Source organism: Populus euphratica, unplaced genomic scaffold, assembly GCF_000495115.2.
Source record: "Populus euphratica unplaced genomic scaffold, PopEup_1.0 scaffold23.1, whole genome shotgun sequence".
NCBI classification, from domain to species: domain Eukaryota; kingdom Viridiplantae; phylum Streptophyta; class Magnoliopsida; order Malpighiales; family Salicaceae; genus Populus; species Populus euphratica.
In genome coordinates this window covers 1132858-1152418 of record NW_011499892.1, presented here as the reverse complement: position 1 = coordinate 1152418, position 19561 = coordinate 1132858, and the positions used below count along the sequence as shown (strand labels likewise).

General features: G+C 33.3%; 3 protein-coding genes across 5 annotated transcripts; 2 read left to right on the top strand and 1 right to left on the bottom strand.

Annotated features, from left to right (window-relative positions):
* The first annotated feature begins 319 nt into the window (after positions 1 to 319).
* TT8 (basic helix-loop-helix (bHLH) DNA-binding superfamily protein) lies at positions 320 to 12308 on the top strand. Of its 3 annotated transcripts, XM_011034428.1 has the most exons (9): positions 320 to 415; positions 828 to 1006; positions 1197 to 1451; positions 2892 to 2988; positions 4093 to 4107; positions 4251 to 4307; positions 4414 to 4960; positions 10957 to 11879; positions 12001 to 12308. In XM_011034428.1, the coding sequence occupies exons 2-9, from the start codon at positions 903 to 905 to the stop codon at positions 12079 to 12081; spliced, it is 2079 nt and encodes a 692-aa protein (XP_011032730.1). In that variant the 5' UTR covers positions 320 to 415; positions 828 to 902; the 3' UTR covers positions 12082 to 12308. The 3 variants fall into 3 exon arrangements, with proteins under 3 accessions (XP_011032730.1, XP_011032731.1, XP_011032729.1); XM_011034429.1 differs by lacking the exon at positions 320 to 415 and having other exon boundaries at positions 663 to 1006; positions 4414 to 4948; XM_011034427.1 differs by lacking the exon at positions 320 to 415 and having other exon boundaries at positions 663 to 1006.
* A 1962-nt stretch (positions 12309 to 14270) lies between these two features.
* Positions 14271 to 16899, top strand: LOC105131446 (uncharacterized). The gene is made up of 7 exons (XM_011034426.1): positions 14271 to 14472; positions 14687 to 14744; positions 14825 to 15130; positions 15230 to 15278; positions 15363 to 15457; positions 15940 to 16061; positions 16499 to 16899. Exons 1-7 carry the CDS (start codon positions 14339 to 14341, stop codon positions 16554 to 16556), a joined length of 822 nt encoding a protein of 273 aa, XP_011032728.1. The 5' UTR covers positions 14271 to 14338; the 3' UTR covers positions 16557 to 16899.
* Positions 16900 to 16984: 85 nt separating this feature from the next.
* LOC105131445 (uncharacterized) lies at positions 16985 to 19373 on the bottom strand. The gene is made up of 5 exons (XM_011034425.1): positions 19148 to 19373; positions 18971 to 19045; positions 17565 to 17736; positions 17360 to 17449; positions 16985 to 17269 (listed from the first exon to the last, which is right to left on the bottom strand). Exons 1-5 carry the CDS (start codon positions 19238 to 19240, stop codon positions 17127 to 17129), a joined length of 573 nt encoding a protein of 190 aa, XP_011032727.1. The 5' UTR covers positions 19241 to 19373; the 3' UTR covers positions 16985 to 17126.
* Positions 19374 to 19561: the final 188 nt, after the last annotated feature.

The following is a 19561-nucleotide window of genomic DNA, read 5'->3' as shown; positions in this document are numbered from 1 at the left end:
ATATATTAGTATAAAAGAAGGGGCAAATGTTTCAATCCAATCCGTATTCTCTCCTACAGAAACTCCAATTTCTTTTACCATTGATCCCAACGCCCAGTCTTTGCCACCTAAACAAATATGATCCCTCACCAAACGAGCACGCGCTCGCGAACACACCAACTAACAAACCCAGCACATACACCTTATCAGGGCAGAAATAAAACAGTAGAAAAGGAGTAATATCAAACTGTCCGGTAGAACAACCAGTCAAAATCTCAAAGTATGTCTAATTTTCTTTCTCTTGTATCGAAAAACAGTGACATTGTTTCTCTTTCCTTCTTCCGATCTCTTCTCTTGTTCTCTCATTGCGTTTATATACATATATATTTCTGCCCATAGAATCCTTATCTTCAACAATACATACATACAGAGCAAGGTAGCTAAAGTCCACTCATAACCCTTTTATGGATTGAAGATCATCTGACAAGGTCTGGTGGGCGGGGCAATTTATGTTGGGGAAGTGATCATTGTAGGAGTAGTAGTTGTAGCTGGAATCTCCTCAAAATCATGCACACATCTGCCCTTCTTTCTTTTGTTGTCCCTCTTGTCTTAATTACCTGCAAGTCCGCGCTCTACCACTGCACCTTCTTCTCTTCTTCTTTCTATATCTTTAAAAAGTACTTTCCAATTCTTTCTCCCTTGCTTGGTTGGTATTCAAGGGTCTGATTTTCGTTCAGATCCTGATTGAGTTCGTGTCCTATCTGTCTTTAGTTCTTGTATAAGAAAGAAGACCGAAGTGTTTTTTTTCTTCCCATTTTTGACCTATTTTATTCGACTGATTTTGTTAGAGTAGAGAGCAGGAGCTGGAGTATTAGAAGGAAAAGAGGTAGCTCTCTGGTGGTGATCAATATACAGTTGCAAGAATGGCTACCCCGCCTAGTAGCCGCTTGCAGACTATGTTACAGGCTGCGGTGCAATCGATTCAGTGGACATACAGTCTCTTTTGGCAAATGTGTCCACAACAAGGGTAATATTTTTCTTCCAGAAATGATGCATCCTTTATATGTTTTATGTATGATGATAGATTGATGAGCAAAACTTACAAAATTTCATCATGTTCACATGTATCAAATACAATCTGGGTTTTGGAGAATTATAATGTCAATCTCAATGAATTTATAAGTTTGAGTTATTAAGAACTGCGAACCGTTGTTCAGGATCTTAGTGTGGGGAGATGGGTATTACAATGGGCCAATCAAGACTAGAAAAACGGTGCAACCAATGGAGGTTACAACTGAAGAAGCCTCCTTGCAAAGGAGTCAGCAGCTTAGAGAGCTCTATGATTCATTATCTATTGGAGAGACCAACCAGCCAGCACGTCGACCTTGCGCCGCCTTGTCACCGGAGGACTTGACGGAGACTGAGTGGTTTTATCTGATGTGTGTTTCCTTTTCTTTCCCTCCTGGTGTTGGGTAAGTTTGTGTTTCTGTTTCTTTTCCATCTTTTTTCTTTCCAGTTATTTGATTTACTTCAATGTAAATTTCCTGATATTGAAGTGAAACCCAGTGAATCAGTCTGTAAGTAGAAGTAGAATATATATATGTGAGGGCGCGCTCGCGCTTGTGTGTGGGTGATTGTGCATTGAATTCAATTTTTTTATGGCCATAGTGAAGAAATAATGTATAAGACACCAAAACCTTCCCCTCATAAGAAATGGTGGCCGATTGATGGGTGTAAATGACGAAAAGGCTGGAGAGTACATTGTGGGGGAGTAATTAAGATAGGGCGCAGGATCGTTTATGATAGCTTGCCAGACAGATAAAAATAATGATAAGAAAAAACTGTTTTCGATTTAATAGTTCCTGAGAAGAAGCTGACTTATGATTGTCAATAAATATATCACTTTTGGAAGTGTAGATATTACTTTTTCAGTTTGCAACATGTCGATTAGGTGAGTGAGCTTTAATGTCGTCTTCTTAATTTCCGAGGAAGAACATCTTGGATTTTCGATAAACATGTAAGCGCAACTTAAGGTCGAATGCTATGTTAGAGATTCAAAGTAGTGTTTCTTATTGTGTTTTAAAAATATTTTTTAAAAAAATTAAAAAAATTAATATTTTTTTATATTTTTAGATATTATTTTACTATATTGATATCAAAAATAATTTTTTAAAAATAAAAAATATTATTTTAATATATTTTTAAATAAAAAATAACCACAATTATATTTTTAAACACTCTCTAACAATAAAATTATTGTTTTCCCACCAGCAATGGTCGGAGAGTTTTTGTTCCCAGGATATTCATTGAAAATTTGTAATACATGTTATTTTTTAATAAGATTGTGAAATATATCTCTTAAACAAACATATTTTTAAACTTGGATGGATTAAAAGTTTCAAAATTGGGACGTTAGTAACTTCATTAGTACTAACCATATATGCCATTTATTTTGATAAGGCATAAATTAAGCCAGCGCCCCTATAAAATGGGATATATATTTGGTAACTCTCCTTCTCACTTGAGCTTGCTAGCTCCATGCATGATTTCACCCCATACTTTCATGTCTCCTCTTGATTATGAACTCCATTAATGTAACAACTTTTAGGACCTAGGTTATCAAATAATCGATCGATTGCTGTCCATAAAGTGTTGAGCTAGGTCATATATTCAGCAATCAATCAAGTGCCGCGCGCAATGAAGCATGTAAATGTGTTAATCACTCCTGTACCAAATAATTCCATGGCGTGCGCGCATATCCAGCGTTGGCTGCAACTTAATTATAAGTTATTGATGCAATTCTCATTCACCGTCTCTAAGAAATACTCCCTTTCTTGCAAATATGTAATCTGTTCATGCATGTAAATAAGACTGAATGGCATATCAAGTGTATGGATTTTACGGGCGTGCAGGTTACCAGGAAAGGCCTACGCAAGGAGAAAACACGCATGGCTTCCTGGTGCAAACGAGATTGATAGCAAAACTTTCTCTAGAGCAATCCTTGCCAAGGTATTATTTGCTTCTGCCTTCATTTTGACTATCCACGTTAAATGGCTTGAACTTATGGTATTATATAACCTGCTAGCCTAACTAATTAAATTGAATGTGCATGGAGACCTGCTTTGTAATATATATATCTTACACGCTATACTCCGACATATAGTTCAATATTGGGATGGCGTTTGATTATCCAATATTTATTGAATTTGAAATATTATTATGATTATAAAAATAATCAATGCTACTTGAGGTAATATTTAGTTAATGTTTCGTGACAGAAGAAATGGAGATAGTGGAACAAAAAAGATGCATCTTCATGTATTTTCTATTTTAAAAGTATATAAATTTGATTCCAAAAATATCCTATAATAGATTTATTCTATGTTTTTATTTTTATTTTTTATACCAAACACATTTTTATTTTCATATTAGTGAATTAGATAAAAAAAAATACATGGAAGAGAAAAAATACCTTAACTCTTGTCTCACACTTCACTTTATCTCTATATTGATATTGCAGTTATTGTCCAAGGAAGCTTCTCTATAATGTAGTTATGAGTACTTTTTAAATAATTTTTATATTAAAATACATATTATTAAATTTTTTTATTTTTAAAAAAATATTTTTAATATCATACATCAAAATAATTTAAAAAAACTAAAAACATGATTTGCTGCTTCCTGCTGCTTGCTCTAGCTACTTTCATGGCCTTTATACTGAAAATGGGGAACACGCATCCCATTTCAGCCATGACTCTCAAAAGATTCACCAAAAATCTTTCTATGATGTACAACTATGAAACATTCCAGTCTAATTAGTAGCTCTGAATTCTTTCCTTCCTTTCCAGCTAGATTTGTAACTTGATACATGCGTCTATATTGTCTCCACACTCAACAAGATATCCCTATTTTTGGATAAACAAAACTAATGTAATTAATTAGTTAAAATTCTATTTAATAAATGGCTCGCATGTTATTCTTTTCATCGTTTCATTCTCAATTTCAATGTTCAAACTGTTTATTTTTTTCACTAGAAAACAAATGCTAACCATCTTCTCTCTCGTTTCTGATCATGAACCTCCTACCGATATATCGATCATAATGTTGTACTAGAGTGCTCGTGTACAGGTAAATCTATTTGCCAATGCTATTACATCCTTTACTAAGTGTATACTTGTCACGTTCTTTCTTTTCTTTCTTCTTCCATGTTATAACTTTCATACGCGATTTTGCCATATTTTTAACGTTTATAAATAAATATATTCATGCAGACTGTGGTGTGCATCCCTCTTCTCGATGGTGTTGTTGAATTTGGCACAACAGACAAGGTGAACAAATTCTGCTACTACATTTTTCGTAAATGTATTTTATATATATATATATATAAGGACTTCAAATTGTATATCAATTGGTGATCGTAATATGTAATTGAAGGTTCAAGAGGATATTGGGCTTATCCAACACGTAAAAACCTTCTTTAGTGACCACCGCCACCTTACTCCCCCAAAACCAGCTTTATCCGAGCACTCCACTTCCAACCCTGCCACCTCCTCTCATGACCACCCTCGTTTCCATCCTCCACCCATTCCTCCCTTCTATGTGGCTGCAGAGCCATCAGCCAATGCCGAACAAATTGATGAGGATGACGAAGAAGATGATGAGGAGGAGGAACATGATTCAGACTCAGAAGCCGAAACCAGTCGCGATGATCCAAGACAAGCTCAAAGCCCTCATCAAGTTGCAGCAGCTGAGCCGAGCGAGTTGATGCAACTTGAGATGTCTGAGGATATCAGGCTTGGTTCTCCTGATGATGGGTCTAATAACTTGGACTCGGATTTTCCTTTGACTGGTCCAGACAACTTGATGGATCACCGGAGCCGAGCTGACTCGTATAAAGCGGAGTCCGCTCGGAGGTGGACAATGTTGCAAGACAACCCTTTCAGTGGCAACCTTCAGCCATCAGCTTCAGGTAAAAAAAATGGTAATAGTATTTTTTTTTCCTTCTCCCTTCTTCTTCTTCTTCTTAATTTCAAATAAGAGTAAAAAAAAAAGAATGATAGTGCATGCATACGTCAAATATTCTTGCTAGGAGAGATGATCATAAATTGGGTTCCAAATTAAATTTTGATGTTTAGGGTTGTGTACCAGTAGTCATTAGCCACCCCCTGCTCATTTACAATATCAGTACAGGTGATGTCCGCGGAAGTTAAAGATAATAATAAACAAAGAAGGAACACGAGAATTTTAATAATAAAATGGACCACAGGCATAATCTTCAAGTTCACAAGTTGTATTCTTTTCAAGATAACAATCCTCTGGTCCTTTTTTAAGAAGATTTATAAAGTTTTAAATAGATAAAAATCTTTATTTTAATTAAAAAAATAAATATTTGAAATTATAAAAGAAAGAACCATAAAATCAAAAAATAATAAGTAAAATTATAAAAACTAGCAAAACCCATGTCCAAGGCGAGATTCTTAAAATTTAAAAATCAAATGATGGGAATGGTAATTTCAAATTTTAATGTTTTTTTTAAATTATTATTCTAATTTAACTCAACCAAATCTCCTCTTCAACTAAAGCTCTGTACAGCTAATCTATGCATCTATGTAATCTATCAGAAGTAAATTTTATCTAATTACAACAAAGTCACAAGTAAATACGACAAAGGATGTAGGGTGAGCATTTTGTTTTCCAGAAGATAGTGGGGTTTTTTACATTGATTGATGCTGTTTGTACTTCGTTGTGAAAAATTTGTGATTTTGGCATCAAGATTTAAAGAGATTTGGCAGGTCATGTTCATTAAGAATCCCTCTCCTTAAATTTTCCAACTTCCCATTTAAACTGTTTCGAACAATACATTCTGTTTTTTTAAAAAAACAATATAGTGAATCATTTTGGGAAGATACAAAATGAAAATGCCAGTATTGTGATCTGATTAAAAGGATGTTTGATAATGCAATAAGGGATATTTAAAAAAAAAAAATTGTTTGAAAATACATCAAAATAACATTTTTTATTTTTAAAAACTTATTTTTAATATAAATATATCAAAACAATTTGAAAAAATAAAAAATAATTAATTTAAAATGAAATAAAAAAATTATTTTTTAAAATATATTTTTAAAATATAAAAATAAACTGATTTAACTTGGTCATGTAGGGCCGTGAACAAGCAATGCAGCACATGAATCCGTTATTGATTTTGTCAATAGGAAAATTCTCACTCGTGGATAATTGTTTATTTGTAGTAAATGGACTGAGGCCTCTCTTGCAGTTTTTTCCTAGGTTCCTGAGTCCTAGTTAGACACGTTAAACTTGCTTATGTTATTATTTAAAATAATAATAATAAAAAACAAATAAACATGGTTAAATTTTTCTTAGCGAAATAAAAAAATGCTCGGACAATAAAAGAGTTTTTAAATGAGCTAAAAAAATTTGAAACTTGAATTGTTGATGCAAATGGATTCAAGAAATTATTTTAATAACATGATTATATAAAACAAAGACAATGACAATTAAAAAAAAATAAAAAAAAAATCACAATGACTAATAAAAAAATAAATATTTGTCAATATTATGAAAAAACATCCTCTAAAAATCTTTAGAAAATCTGAAGATCTCATTTAATAATAAAGTAAAAATTAAATGGAAATAGGATATCCTTATAAAGATAGAAAAAAATTAAAAAGCTTAATTATTAACGAATTAAATGTTGAAGGATAAATTTAAAAAAATTAGCTTAAAAAAAAGACAAAAAAAAATTGATTCAAGCTAGCATGCCGAATTCATAACCCGATTGTAAGGTCAAGATAGCCCTATGTAAAAAAATTGAATAAAACAACGAATGTCAATGTTTGAGTAAATTAAATAATGAAAGGAAAAATATAAAAAATTTAATAAAAAACATTAAAAAGATACGGGTTCACTTGACTAACATGATAAAAGTAAAAATGATATCAGTTTTTTTAAACAAATCAAAGTTAAATCATTCTAATTTTTCAAACTTACGACTCCGGGCATGAGATTAGACTACCCTATAATAGACAAACCAATATCATGTAATAAAATCCTAATCAACCAAAATATAAAAAATGACAATAAAAAATAAAAATCAAATCTAGATTAGAGCATGATATACTGTGAACCAAAATGTTTTTGTGATTTCTTTTAATTTTTTAAATAATGACATAAGCATGCCTAACGTATCTAGTTACATTGATTCAGAATCCTAGAAAAGAGCTGCAGGAGTGGTCCCAATCCATGAATGTTTTTGTGATTTCTTTTAATTTTTTGAATAATAACATAAGCAAGCCTAACGTATCTAGCTACATTGATTCAGAATCCTAGAAAAGAGCTGCAGAAGTGGTCCCAATCCATGCACTACGAACTGACAATACTACAGGAGTAAAAGATTTTCTTTTGACAAAATCAATAATGGACTCATGTGTTGCATTGCATGCAAGTTCACACCCCAACATGACTTTGTTTTTACATTTTATTTTTAAAAAAAATGAATTTTTTTACTTTAAATTAATGTTTTTTTTGTGTTTTTAAAAGTTTATTTTTGAACTTGTTTTCACTTGAAAATACCTCAAAAATACTATAAAAGCCTTGATAAACTCATTTGTAAGTCTAAAAAACCCTAAAATACTTAGAAAACCAAAAATCAATCAAATCTAAAAAACTTCTTGAAACTCAATCTATTTTTTCAAATAAGATAACATCTTAATGAAACTTTTTTTGTTGAAAGAAACCTGTTAACACCAAGTATAAGCTTTTTCATGACCAGAATCTTGACTAACTGATAACTTTTTTTCTCTTTCACTATTTTTTAACGACTTTCTCTCCCCTTTCTCAAATTAAGGACCAAGATGAGAACAAAAGAAAAGCTTGAATTGCAATATTTGATCTCCAAACTAAAGGGATAAAAAAGAACTTAAAAAAAATCCAATGAAAAGTTTAACAAAAAAAAAACAAAGGAACTAATTTTTCTTTTTTTTCCACGATAGAGCTACTATTGTTTGCTTTATTCATTTTCAATCCCTTAAATTTTAATTTCATGTAAACAATACAATCAAATAGATTTATGAAAAATATATAACCAACCCAATAATGAGATTTTTTTCGAGACTTTGACATTCCCAAACAAAACTGGGAGGAAGAAATTACAAAGCCCAACTCCCAATAAACACAATGTTTAAGGATTAGATTTTAAAAAATGAAAAAAAAAATTAATAGGCTAAGAAAAAAGAGTATTGTTCTACTTGAAAAGTGCTATATGAAGGGAGCTAAATTGAAAACACCAAGTCCTTTAGGTTCTTTTTAATTATTAGTTTTACTAAGTATTTTTTTATTTTTATTTAGTTTAGAAAATCAAATATTATGCCTAATAATTTTATTTTTTCTATTTAATTTAGGAATCCCTATAATAACTCTATAATTATTTATTATAATTTTTTTCTTTTCAAGATAAACCTAAGACTGGTATAAATTAGGTAGTCTATATTTTATTTGAGCATGTTACGTGAGGATAATTATTTAGTAATAAAATGAATCATGATTCTTATATGGTGACCTTGTTCGACTAAATTATATGTTGGTTGTGCTTATTATATTTCTTGTGTTGTTCCTGCATGCATAAGTTGGTTTAAACATTTATTAATGGATTTCAAATAAGAATTTTTGTGAGGTGATCTCATTCGATAGAATTTTGTGTTTAATCATCTTTCTCATGTTGTTTTTATTTGTATTAGTTAATATTAGAGTCCAATAATTTTTTTGGTTAGTTGTTGAGTACTATTGAATAATTATGGCTAAAAGAGATCACATGACATGATGCTTTTTTTTCTTGTGTTGAAGAGGATAAAGAGGTTTCGTCTCATGAAAGAGACATTCAAGAACTAATAATAAAATATACGTGAAGATAAATTATAAAATTAACACGTTGATTAGATGAGATGAAAAGAAGAAAACTAGAGGTGAGTGATCACAAATCCAAAATCAATTTCAAGAACCAATTTAACATTAACCTAATAATTTCTAGTGGTTTATTGCTAAGTGTCGTTAAATAACTATGGGCAGAAGAGGTTGTATAATAGGGCATTCTTTTATAGAAAGGGATAAGAAGGTTTTCCCTCGAGAAAGAGGTGTTTAGGAACTAGTAATAGAAAATATATAAAGATAAATTTCAAAATTAACCCATCAATTTTATAAGATAAACTTGTTGAGACAAGTTGAATAACTATATTGTCAATTGGCTGAGATGAAAAAAGAAAAGCTAGAGGAAAATGATCATGAATCCATAGGTAATTTTAAGAGTTTGTTTCAGAATTAGCCCAACGATTATTGATGGTTAGTTGCTGAATGTTATTGAATAATCATGGCCGGAAGAGATTGTGTAATAAGATGTTCTTATGTAGAAGGGGATAACATGGTTCTCCTTTAGAAAATGGATGTTTAGGAACTAATAATAAAAAACATATAGAGATAGATTGTAAAACTAACTTATTGATTGACAATAATAAACTTATAGAAGCAAGTTGAAAAATTATCTTGTCTATTGACAAAGATAAAAAAGAGAAAAATAAAACATTATGAGAAAAGTAATCAAGAATTCATATCTAATTTTAAGAACTTGTTTAAGAGATGTAAGTAGAAGAGGTGGTCTCTTAATTGAGGTTTATAAGAGAAATTTCATGAAGAATCTAATGTTGAAATTGAATTTTTTTTATAATGCTATTTCATTTTTGTATTGGAATCAACTAATAAAATTAAAAAAGAATAAGGAAAATGACACTAAAAGAAAAAATTTCAATGCATAAATCTAGTATGTGATGACCCTAAATATGCAAAATATATTCATGTTATGTCATTTGAGTAGCACCACTACCACAATGCTAGTAAAATAATGAGTAAATGGAATCTGATTTTAATAGTTAAACCACCTATAAGAAGGAAACCAAATTAGATGTGGTTTTTAGATAAAATTTTCTATGAAATATATTGTGGAAGATCTACCTTACAGTGTTTTAGGACAATTCTAGAATTCATAGGGTTAAAGTTGATTTTTTTATAATCAATTAAAATTTATAAAGCAAATGTTTAAAAGTTCTTATGGTGGAAAAACTAGCACATTTCTTGTAATTGATGATCAATATGAAATACAAATGAAAGAGATTGTTTGGTCCTTATAATGCGCTGGTTGAGTTAGAGTTTGAGAAGGTTGCTATAAAAGTTGTTATATATGATTTTCACCATAACACTAAGATTTGTTTAGTTATTGGAAAGACGGAGCATGTTGCTAAAATATATGATATTTTTAATGAAAAGGTTGAGTAAATGAAGGGTTGATTGTTTTTAATTGAATTTTTACAAAATCAAGACAAAAGTTTTTTGAATTTGATGATGAGTAGTCTCCTATCCAGGAAAGCTGGTGTAATAGGATTTTTATGACAAATTATTTGTTTTCTTAGTTTTTTTAATTCCTATATAGTTTAGGAAAATATTTTCTTTTATAATGTTTTATTTATTTTTATTTAGTTTAGGCCATTAAATATTGTGCTTGGTAATTTTATTTTATTTATTTAATTTAGAAATCCCTTGAATAAACCCATTATTATTTATTAGAGTTTGTTTCTCTTCGAGATAGACTGAGAACTAGTATATATAGAATTATTTAGATTGTATTTGAGAAAAAAAAATCAGTTATAAAATTTATATGTGATAATATTATATAATAAAATTATATATTGTTTGTGCTTGTTTTTAGTTGTTGATGTTGTTTACTTTGAGCGAGCTGCTTCCGTCTGTTTGATTGCCATTTCTTTAAAGTCGGAACATATTCTTGGGTGGCGCCACCAGCGAAGTTTCAAGTAGCCTGTGCAAAACCGAAATTGACGGTGTATTGACCCATGTCATCAGCATAATCCAACAAATGCGCTACTGTACTTAAAATAATTAGCTTTATTTTTGCAGGACCACCTCCACTAGAAGACTTGGCGCAAGAGGACACGCACTACTCCCAAACCATATCGGCCATCCTCCAAAGCCAACCGGTATGGCTGTCAGCAGAGCCATCGTCCATTGCATACGAGGCACGCTACCACCAATCAGCCTTTTCCAGGTGGACAAACCGCTCTGAACACCTTTTCCACGTGTCCGTTGAGACCCCCTCTCAGTGGCTCCTAAAATACATTCTCTTCAGCGTACCACACCTCCACAGCAAAAACCGCGAAGACAATTCCCCGAAGTCACGTGACGGTGAAGCGGCCAGTCGGTTCCGCAAGGGGACCCCACAGGATGAGCTCAGTGCCAATCACGTGCTAGCAGAACGACGCCGTAGAGAGAAGTTAAACGAGAGGTTTATAATGCTAAGGTCGCTAGTGCCCTTTGTGACCAAAATGGACAAAGCATCAATATTAGGGGACACAATTGAATACGTGAAGCAACTCCGTCAAAAAATCCAGGATTTGGAGACGCGTAATAAACAGATGGAGAGTGAGCAACGCTCAAGATCGGTGGACCGTCCACAGAGGACTTCTACTTCCGATAGTTTGAAAAAGCAAAGGAGTGGGGTCACAGTGGTGGATCGGGCGAGGAGTCTTGGGCCGGTGCCAGATAAGAGGAAGATGAGGGTCGTAGAGGATAGTGCTGGTGGTGGTGCCAAGCCCAAATCGGTGGGTGCCTTGCCACAGCCAGAGCCGGTGGTCCATAAGGAGCCGGAGACCAGCGTAGAGGTGTCGATAATAGAGAGTGACGCATTGTTAGAGTTGGAATGTGGTTTTAGAGAGGGGCTTTTATTAGACATAATGCAAATGCTAAGGGAGCTCAGGATAGAAACTATTGCGGTTCAGTCTTCTTTGAACAATGGGATCTTTGCAGGGGAATTGAGGGCCAAGGTATGTCTTTAATTTTTCCATACAAAACACCTTCATCATTATCTTCTTCCTTTTCTGTTGTCTGTAAATAGAAATATGAGAGCTATCTGCCTTGACTAACTCCATGAGTTTATGCTGGCAGGTGAAGGAGAATGTTAATGGAAAGAAGGTGAGCATTGTGGAGGTGAAGAGAGCAATACATAAAATAATACCCCATGATTGAGTAGAGAGACTCTTACTACATATATCAAGGGAAAAACCCAACGAACTGACTTTTTTCTTTCTGATAAATTCTGCTAATTAGCTGTGCATAGCTTAGTATATTGTCTGACCCTCGTTATGATCAAGTGGTTATCCCTGAAATGTAATATAAGTAAACAAAGCTTGTATGATATTCAACAGATTACGAGAAACGCCGACATTAAATTGCCTTTCTATATATAGTGTAAATCAGACCAACCAATTTTCTTCCCTGCACTAACACAGAAGAAAGCAGCAGGATGAAAGAAAAGGGGAAAGAGAGAAAAAATTAGCAGCAGTACTCGAAATGCGCCAAACAAATGGGACTTCTTTATTTTTAACTAACCAAGCAATGCAACTTGTCTGAGCATCATTTTATGCCAGTTTGCAGCATTTAGCACAGGGCACTAACTGTTTAAGGTCTTTATCCTTTTAGCTTTTGGAGGCAGCCTCAAGCAGAAATTTCTAAAACAATTATAATGGCCCCGACACCCCATTTTTTCTTCTTCTAAATCGAATCGCCCACACCTCTTAAAGACTAAAAATGTAAAACATAGGATAAATTTCTCTTATACAAGAACTATAAGTCTTAACCCATCTCCAAACCATAATTCCACCGTCAAAGAAACCCCTTAAGACCACTTGATCAAAGTGATTAACAGAATACGAGATTAGCAAGTAAATTCCAAGAATCAACTCTTCATGTCTTTGCAGATATTGGGTATTAAGAATTTAGCCTTATGGGGTCTCTCTCTCTCTCTCTCTGAAGAAAAAGAAATGGATTCCTTTTACGATAAGTTCGTGGAGTCAAGGATTAACAGAGTTAAGTTGGGTGCAAAATGTACAATAATGATAGATGGTTTTACTGGTTCTGGGAAAAGCCATACAAATGCTTCGTTTGGGATTGGAGCCCAAATGGATATAGGTTAAAATTTTAATTCTCTAATTTAAAATTAATTTTTTATATTTTTTATATTTTTTATATTTTAATATTAAAAATAATTTTGAAAACATAAAAATATATATAATTTTAATATATTTTCAAAATAAAAAGAGATTCCTTAAGTTTGCCTTTTGATTTGCTCAAAGCAGCCAGGCTGTCTTACTGCGTGGCTGTTGTATTTTATTTTTTTTATAAATAGAGAAAGAGAATTAATCAATTTTGATGCAGCAGGTGTTGATTGTAAATTTCTTGGCTATGAGCAGGGTGGAGCTGGTAGTATTTAATAGAGAATATTAAAATTAATATAACAGGATATATTATTAAAAAATTCTATTTATTTAAAATAAAATTTCATATTTAAATATTAAATAATAAAAAATTTAAAATGTTTTGCAGGCCGACCCTGCTTGACTCCTGCTTACTCCGCCCCTGGTTATGGGTTTCTTAGGTAATTCTAGAGAGAAAAAAGGATATAACGGTAAAAGGTGGAAGGCTTTTTTATTTTTATTTTTTAATTTGACTGTAAAATTATAATATTTAATATAAAATATTTTTAGTTATCAATTGAAATATAATAATAATTTTATAAATAATTTGATTTTTTTATGCCCCGGAATGGAATAGAGTGAGGATGGAAGGTTTTATAAATTTATAAAAAAGTAGGATATAAATAAAATGAAAAGGTAATTAAATTATATGATATAAAATATATTTTTTCATAATTGAAAATCACACATAAATAAAATTACAATAATATGATCAAAACATCAAACAATAATGAATGATTAAAATTTGTTACTGCAGAGCAAAATGACTAGTTGTATAAGGTAAAATATTTTTGTATAAAGTAAATCCCAGATGCCCAAAACGAATTGCCAGGTTTAATTTTTGTCTTCGGGCTTTTGGAAAGACATTCAAAATAGTTTTTCATCATTTGTCCTATAGAGAAATACCCAAAAGCTGATTTGCCAAACCGTACATTTAGCTATTTGTTTTTACGCTAAAATCATGTTTTATAAAAAATTATTATTATTATTATTATTATTATTATTATTATTATTATTATTATTAAATTTCTTTATGTGTTAATATAAAAAATCATATATATATATATATTAAAATATTTTAAAAAATAACCGAATATATAATTATAAAGTAGAATTTTAGCTGCAGTATTTATAGAATTTGGCCAAGCCCAGTAATAAAAGCCCATTTCTCGTGGGCGCTCCCGTCCCTCCCAATCATCTATTCAAATAAGCCGATAGGCGAAAGCATCTCTCAACTAAAGCAAACGACGATGGTAGGAAGCTCATCGGATATGGAGTTCACAGAGATCGAGACCAACGCTGACTCGATCGACAACTCAGTCATATTCCATGTTATCAAAAGCGTTTTCGGTTTTGTTCTCTATATGCACCAGCAAATCCCTTCGTAAGTAACTTCTCTCTTCTGCTTCTCCTAGTTTCAATTTTAATTCTTCTCAAGAACGGTAACTGATATTGCAGACGCCGATCAGGTTTTTATGAAATAATTTTATTTTCTTAGTAAATTCTCCAAATTATACTTTTAATATGAAGGTAATTATTGATCAAGAGAAGGGAATTAGAAAATGCTCTAAGAAATCTTTTATTTCTTGATAATGCAGGATTTTTCAGGATATTAGTCTTGAATTTGATTCCTTGCAAACAGAGTATAAAGAGCTGGTATGTTATCAACTACATATTATTATTGTTATTGTTGTTATTATTATTATTATTAGAAGCCAAAGAATTGTTATGTATAGGAGACGACAATTACAAAAACTGAATTAAAGGCATCTGTTCGAAGAAATCACATTAGTAGAATGAGAGAGGTGAAACATGGGATTAAGAGACTGGAAAAATTGGTGAATACAGTTGGTGGGCTCGAGAGTGCGTTGCAACTCATAATTAGTGAGGTTCTTTGCTTCGAGGAAGTGATTTTAGTACTTGGGGCTAGTCCAATACGGCCCCAGCATGTCTATGAATTGTGCTTTTCGCGTGGAAATGCTGTCCCAAGAGATGATGGTGGTTTTGCTAAAAGCAAAGTTGCAGAAGGGCTTTCAAGAAAGGTTTGCCATATGTATATCTATGTTATTTGTAATTTCATATTAAGTTGCAAATTTGACAAAATTTTATAAAATTTTGATAGGTCAAATGTCTTTTGACAGGTTGTTCGTGCGTTGATCTCGAAAGGTGCTGGATCTAGTTCGTATCCAGGTATCTGGTAAAGCTTGTCCTGTCATTATTAGTTAATCTGCTGGGAGGAAACTCTGATGTTTCCGTGTTTCTTTCTTTCCATAGGTCCTACTAAATTGTTTCTTTTGATTAAAGCTCCATCTTCTTTCAACTTGCCCCTGCATTTTCTTCCAAAACGTGACTTCAGATACAGTAAAAAGGTATAGATAGAGCTACACAAACCAAAAGGCTTTGTTGTGCTTTTAGTTGCTTGAGTTTTACTTTCTGAGATATTATATATCACTTTAAGAAACAACCACTATTGCAATCATACTAAAATCATGCATCCTACTTTGCTTAGAAATAAATCCACTTATTTTTACTGCTGAATTGGCTAGCAATGTTTTGATCTTTACAATACTCTAATGGAACAATCATGTTGATGAAACAATGAATTTCATACAATGACGTTAATTTTGGCTGCATTCTCTTTTTTGCATGCATGTTCCGTCCTTGTATGAGGCACATCTTACATGTTTTAACTGATGTCTTCAGAACAGTTTCTGATTGTCACCAAAATGAAATATATCTGAGATCATAGAATCAGTGCTTCTCAGCCTTTGTCATTATTGGATTTTTTAGATCAAGGCCAACCTTGCATTAATATCATATGATTGTTTTGTTTGATTGCATTTTTGGGCAGATTGTGCCTTCCAGGCTGCAAATTAAGTGTAGAAAAGTTCTGGAAATGGATGCTCCTGAATGTGGTTCTCAAACCAGCAGCTCCAGAAATTCGAGAGAATCTGCTTCAAATGATTTAATCTGGTATGGGACAATGACTGCTATTTTGATATCATTAATAGGTTTTCTATCATCTGAACCTGAGAGCTTCAATTCTACAGTAGAAGATTGGGAACTCATATCAGTCGAATAATTTGAAGAGCAGAAAATTAACATTAATAATGAGTGAACCACCCCAAAATGATTTAGTGGATAGATTAGTTTTGTCAGCTTCATGGTCAGAAATGAGTGAGGCAGGAAAAATACAATCCAGCATCGTTTGGTCTGTGCCTCTTGCAATTCCAGAAAAGAAAAGGCCCCTTTCTTTTAATGTAATAAAATGTTTTAACTTTACAAGTTTCATAATCTAGAAACTGGGGAGAATTGAAGCAATTTCTGACACTGGCTTCTTGATGCTGTATGAGATTGTACGGGTCACGAGATATTTCCACATCATAAGGTAACGTGAGTTTCTCTCGCAGGTTTCAATGTCGCCATGTAGTCAAGGGCCTTGCATTCAAGATCCCAACAGAAGAATGACCGTGTTTTCATCATTGTAGAGCAGCTTTTGTTGTGCCTCTTCTGATCATGCTTCCCTTAAAATACAACACACCTGTGCAGCAGCGTTCGTAAGTAACTGTCCTTATCTTATCTGTAGTCAAATTTGTTCACCAGCCTTGACGGTAAAAAATTCTGTAGATCTGTGATGCATTACTACTCGACTAGAAATTTGATGTTTGGTAGCTTCACTTGGTATTCTTACTCAACTAGAAATTTGTATGTTACCCTTATGCTATTTGCTTGACCTTTTAGTTTACAAGATCATCAATCAGACGATCAAAATATAGCTTGCTAATATAATACCCACCAGAGACTTCCATCCTGTCACTGGAAATTTTTTCAAGATTAAACCCAGTGCTGTCCTACCATTATCTTACTTCCATGCAAGCAATAAAAGAAGTCTCATGCCAATAAAGCTTTGGATAAACAATGAAGGAGATAGCGTGCGCTGTTATTATTATTCAATTTACATTGTACAAGATATTTAACGGCTCAACATAATGAGAGCTCTTGCTTTTATGCACTGTGACATGGCAGCCCCTTCGGGGATTAATAAGTCCACTCTTTGGGAAGAAATATCTCTGGTGAAGAATTCTCATTATTTAATGCAACAGCGCATTGTGCTGACGCGTCCTTGCTCTTCTTATTCTTGAAAGAATTGCAGTCTCTGCCTTTTGATTTATTTTTGGCATCTGCAATAAGACAATAGCTGGCAACAAATTAATCATAAAGCCAAGAAAAGCTATACGCATAGAAGAGAAGAACATAAAGCCTAGCCTAACCTTTCCGGCGTGATATGTGCAAGCCTATTTCATGCACATTGATATTTAGAGCTTGAACAACACGTGCGGGGAGGAGAACAGGAGCGCAAGCTGCACAATCATGAAAGACAGGACATCAGTTATAATATTTTCAGTGCCTCTTCATTTTAGCAGGATCACAGTTGTGGTATCAGACGTTCGCATCATTCCATCAAAGATGCAGTACCTGGCTTCTTGCTAGATTGCATGTTGGTTCCTGCCCTTTGTGGAAGAAAAACTCCAGTCCCTGATGATTTTTTACCAGAATCTAGAAAAACAGCTTGCATTCCAGGGCCCCCTGATGCCCAGTTAGTGGCGTATTTTGTTCTACAATCTGGTCTTGGGCTGGATTTTGGGCGCTGATAGAACACAAGCAGGTGGGGTTATAAAGTTTCATTACTGGAGTCCACAGATATTTTAAAGGAATATTTTTAAATGATGATATCTTCTGTACTTCTATTATTTAGCAAAATTGGTTTCAGAGAAGAGATTTACAATCTCGGTCGTGAACAGAAAGAAAGAACCACTATGAAAACGCTCAAAAACATTTTACTGTAAACCCTACAGTATTTCGCCCGAATCAGTGCGCAATAAAATCATTTAGAAGGTCTTGCTCTGTGCAGGATATTTTATATTATCAGTAAGCATCTTCGTTTTCTCCTCTTTGTTGTAGTTAAAAACGTATATGGTCCGTTACTCAACTCCCTTGTAATTTTTGTGTGATGTTTTGTGTTAAATTCTCTTCCATCTTTATCTTACTCACCATCCGTAGGATCGAGTTGGGTACATAGGCCTATGTGATTTTGTTCTTCGAGAAAACTTTCTATATATCGCGTATGATGACAAATAGGAAGAATTCCGATACCAACGGCAAACCGCTTCTCGGAAAGCTGCTTTTGACGCATTCCGGCCAAATTCTCAAGCTAATCTCACAAGCAACCACAAGAACTTATCCATATCTATCCCGAATGACAGGGAAAAAAACATAATGCATGTCGTTTTGGTTTGTAACTGTTGAAAGTACCATTTATTTATGAGGACAAGAGGCTAATGACATGATCGTAACCCACTCATCTATCAGCATTCCTATCACGTTTTACCTGCAATCTAGTAGCCATCTTTCTATTAATTGCATGTCCTGTCTTTTAGATTTCATGCATGCGTGTAAGAAATGACACGCCATCAACATTCATGTCTATATCCCATCTAACGCCTCTTCCACCTTAATTACACCAAAATGTAGAAGCGTGCAATGGACCCTTTGAAGCGATAATATCATCATCGAGACTATTTGCTGGGGGCACTAAAAGAAGGCCATAGATGGTTGAAAACCGATCGAATGGCCATTAGGCTTCAAAATCAATTATACATTCACTTGCTTTTCCTAGTTATTGGGTTATGGACGTTCAAGCAACCAGTAGCTAGCATTCGCTTAAGTGAAGCCCTGACTTCCGCAGCATTAATTAATCATATTATAGCAATTAATACTCTTCAATATTCAATAAACGAAAACAAACGTTTGAACAGAATATATATATATAAAAAAGAACACTTTCTGGAAGTGGAAGCAACAAGAAGGAAAGAAGCGCATACCTGTGGATGTGGGTCTAGAGGCAATTTAGGAAGACTGCGATATTGATGGTGGTGGTGGTGTTGCTTCGCATATTCCTAAAATAAAACATGGCCCCGAAACTTCAAAAACAAAAAATTGAACTGTGATTCATTTGAATGATCATATTTGTGTATCTTGTGTACGTGTATATATTATACCTTGGAGTCCCATATAGCCTCATCTAGAACATGAGAAGGTAGGCATGAAATTGCTTCTTCAAATCCAACTTCTCCATCTTCAATACTGGCCATTGTACGCAGAGAGAAGGACAAAAGGGAGAGAAAAGCAAAGGGAGGTTTCAGGCTTCACTCTTCAGGCTTGGATTGTAATTGTAGTTCGTTTCTTGTTCTGGAGTAGAGAGATGGAGGCTTTTAAGCTCCAACTTCTGACCTGCAATCTAACAAAATAGTTACGTGGAAAGAGGGGGCGATAAATGATAGATGGTGGGACCTTTTTAACAAGATAATAATCACTCTCTTCTTCAGCGCGTGCACAATGTTTTCCAAGAGATATGGACGAAATGATGACGATTTTTAGTTGCCTAATGGTTACTGTTCCTGTAAGCGTATGGT

Bases quoted from the DNA above. Each gene is read 5' to 3' on its own strand.
- LOC105131445 (XM_011034425.1), bottom strand. From the start codon at position 19,240: ATGGCCAGTATTGAAGATGGAGAAGTTGGATTTGAAGAAGCAATTTCA. The intron at 17,737-18,970 runs GTATGCGCTTCT...GTGTTCTATCAG, and splicing joins CTCTAGACCCACATCCACAG to CGCCCAAAATCCAGCCCAAG. The intron at 17,270-17,359 runs GTTAGGCTAGGC...GTCTTATTGCAG, and splicing joins GCACATATCACGCCGGAAAG to ATGCCAAAAATAAATCAAAA.
- LOC105131446 (XM_011034426.1), top strand. From the start codon at position 14,339: ATGGTAGGAAGCTCATCGGATATGGAGTTCACAGAGATCGAGACCAAC. The intron at 14,745-14,824 runs GTATGTTATCAA...TGTTATGTATAG, and splicing joins AAACAGAGTATAAAGAGCTG to GAGACGACAATTACAAAAAC. The intron at 16,062-16,498 runs GTATGGGACAAT...TTTCTCTCGCAG, and splicing joins GCTTCAAATGATTTAATCTG to GTTTCAATGTCGCCATGTAG.
- TT8 (XM_011034428.1), top strand. From the start codon at position 903: ATGGCTACCCCGCCTAGTAGCCGCTTGCAGACTATGTTACAGGCTGCG. The intron at 1,007-1,196 runs GTAATATTTTTC...ACCGTTGTTCAG, and splicing joins CAAATGTGTCCACAACAAGG to GATCTTAGTGTGGGGAGATG. The intron at 4,961-10,956 runs GTAATAGTATTT...TTATTTTTGCAG, and splicing joins AGCTTCAGGTAAAAAAAATG to GACCACCTCCACTAGAAGAC.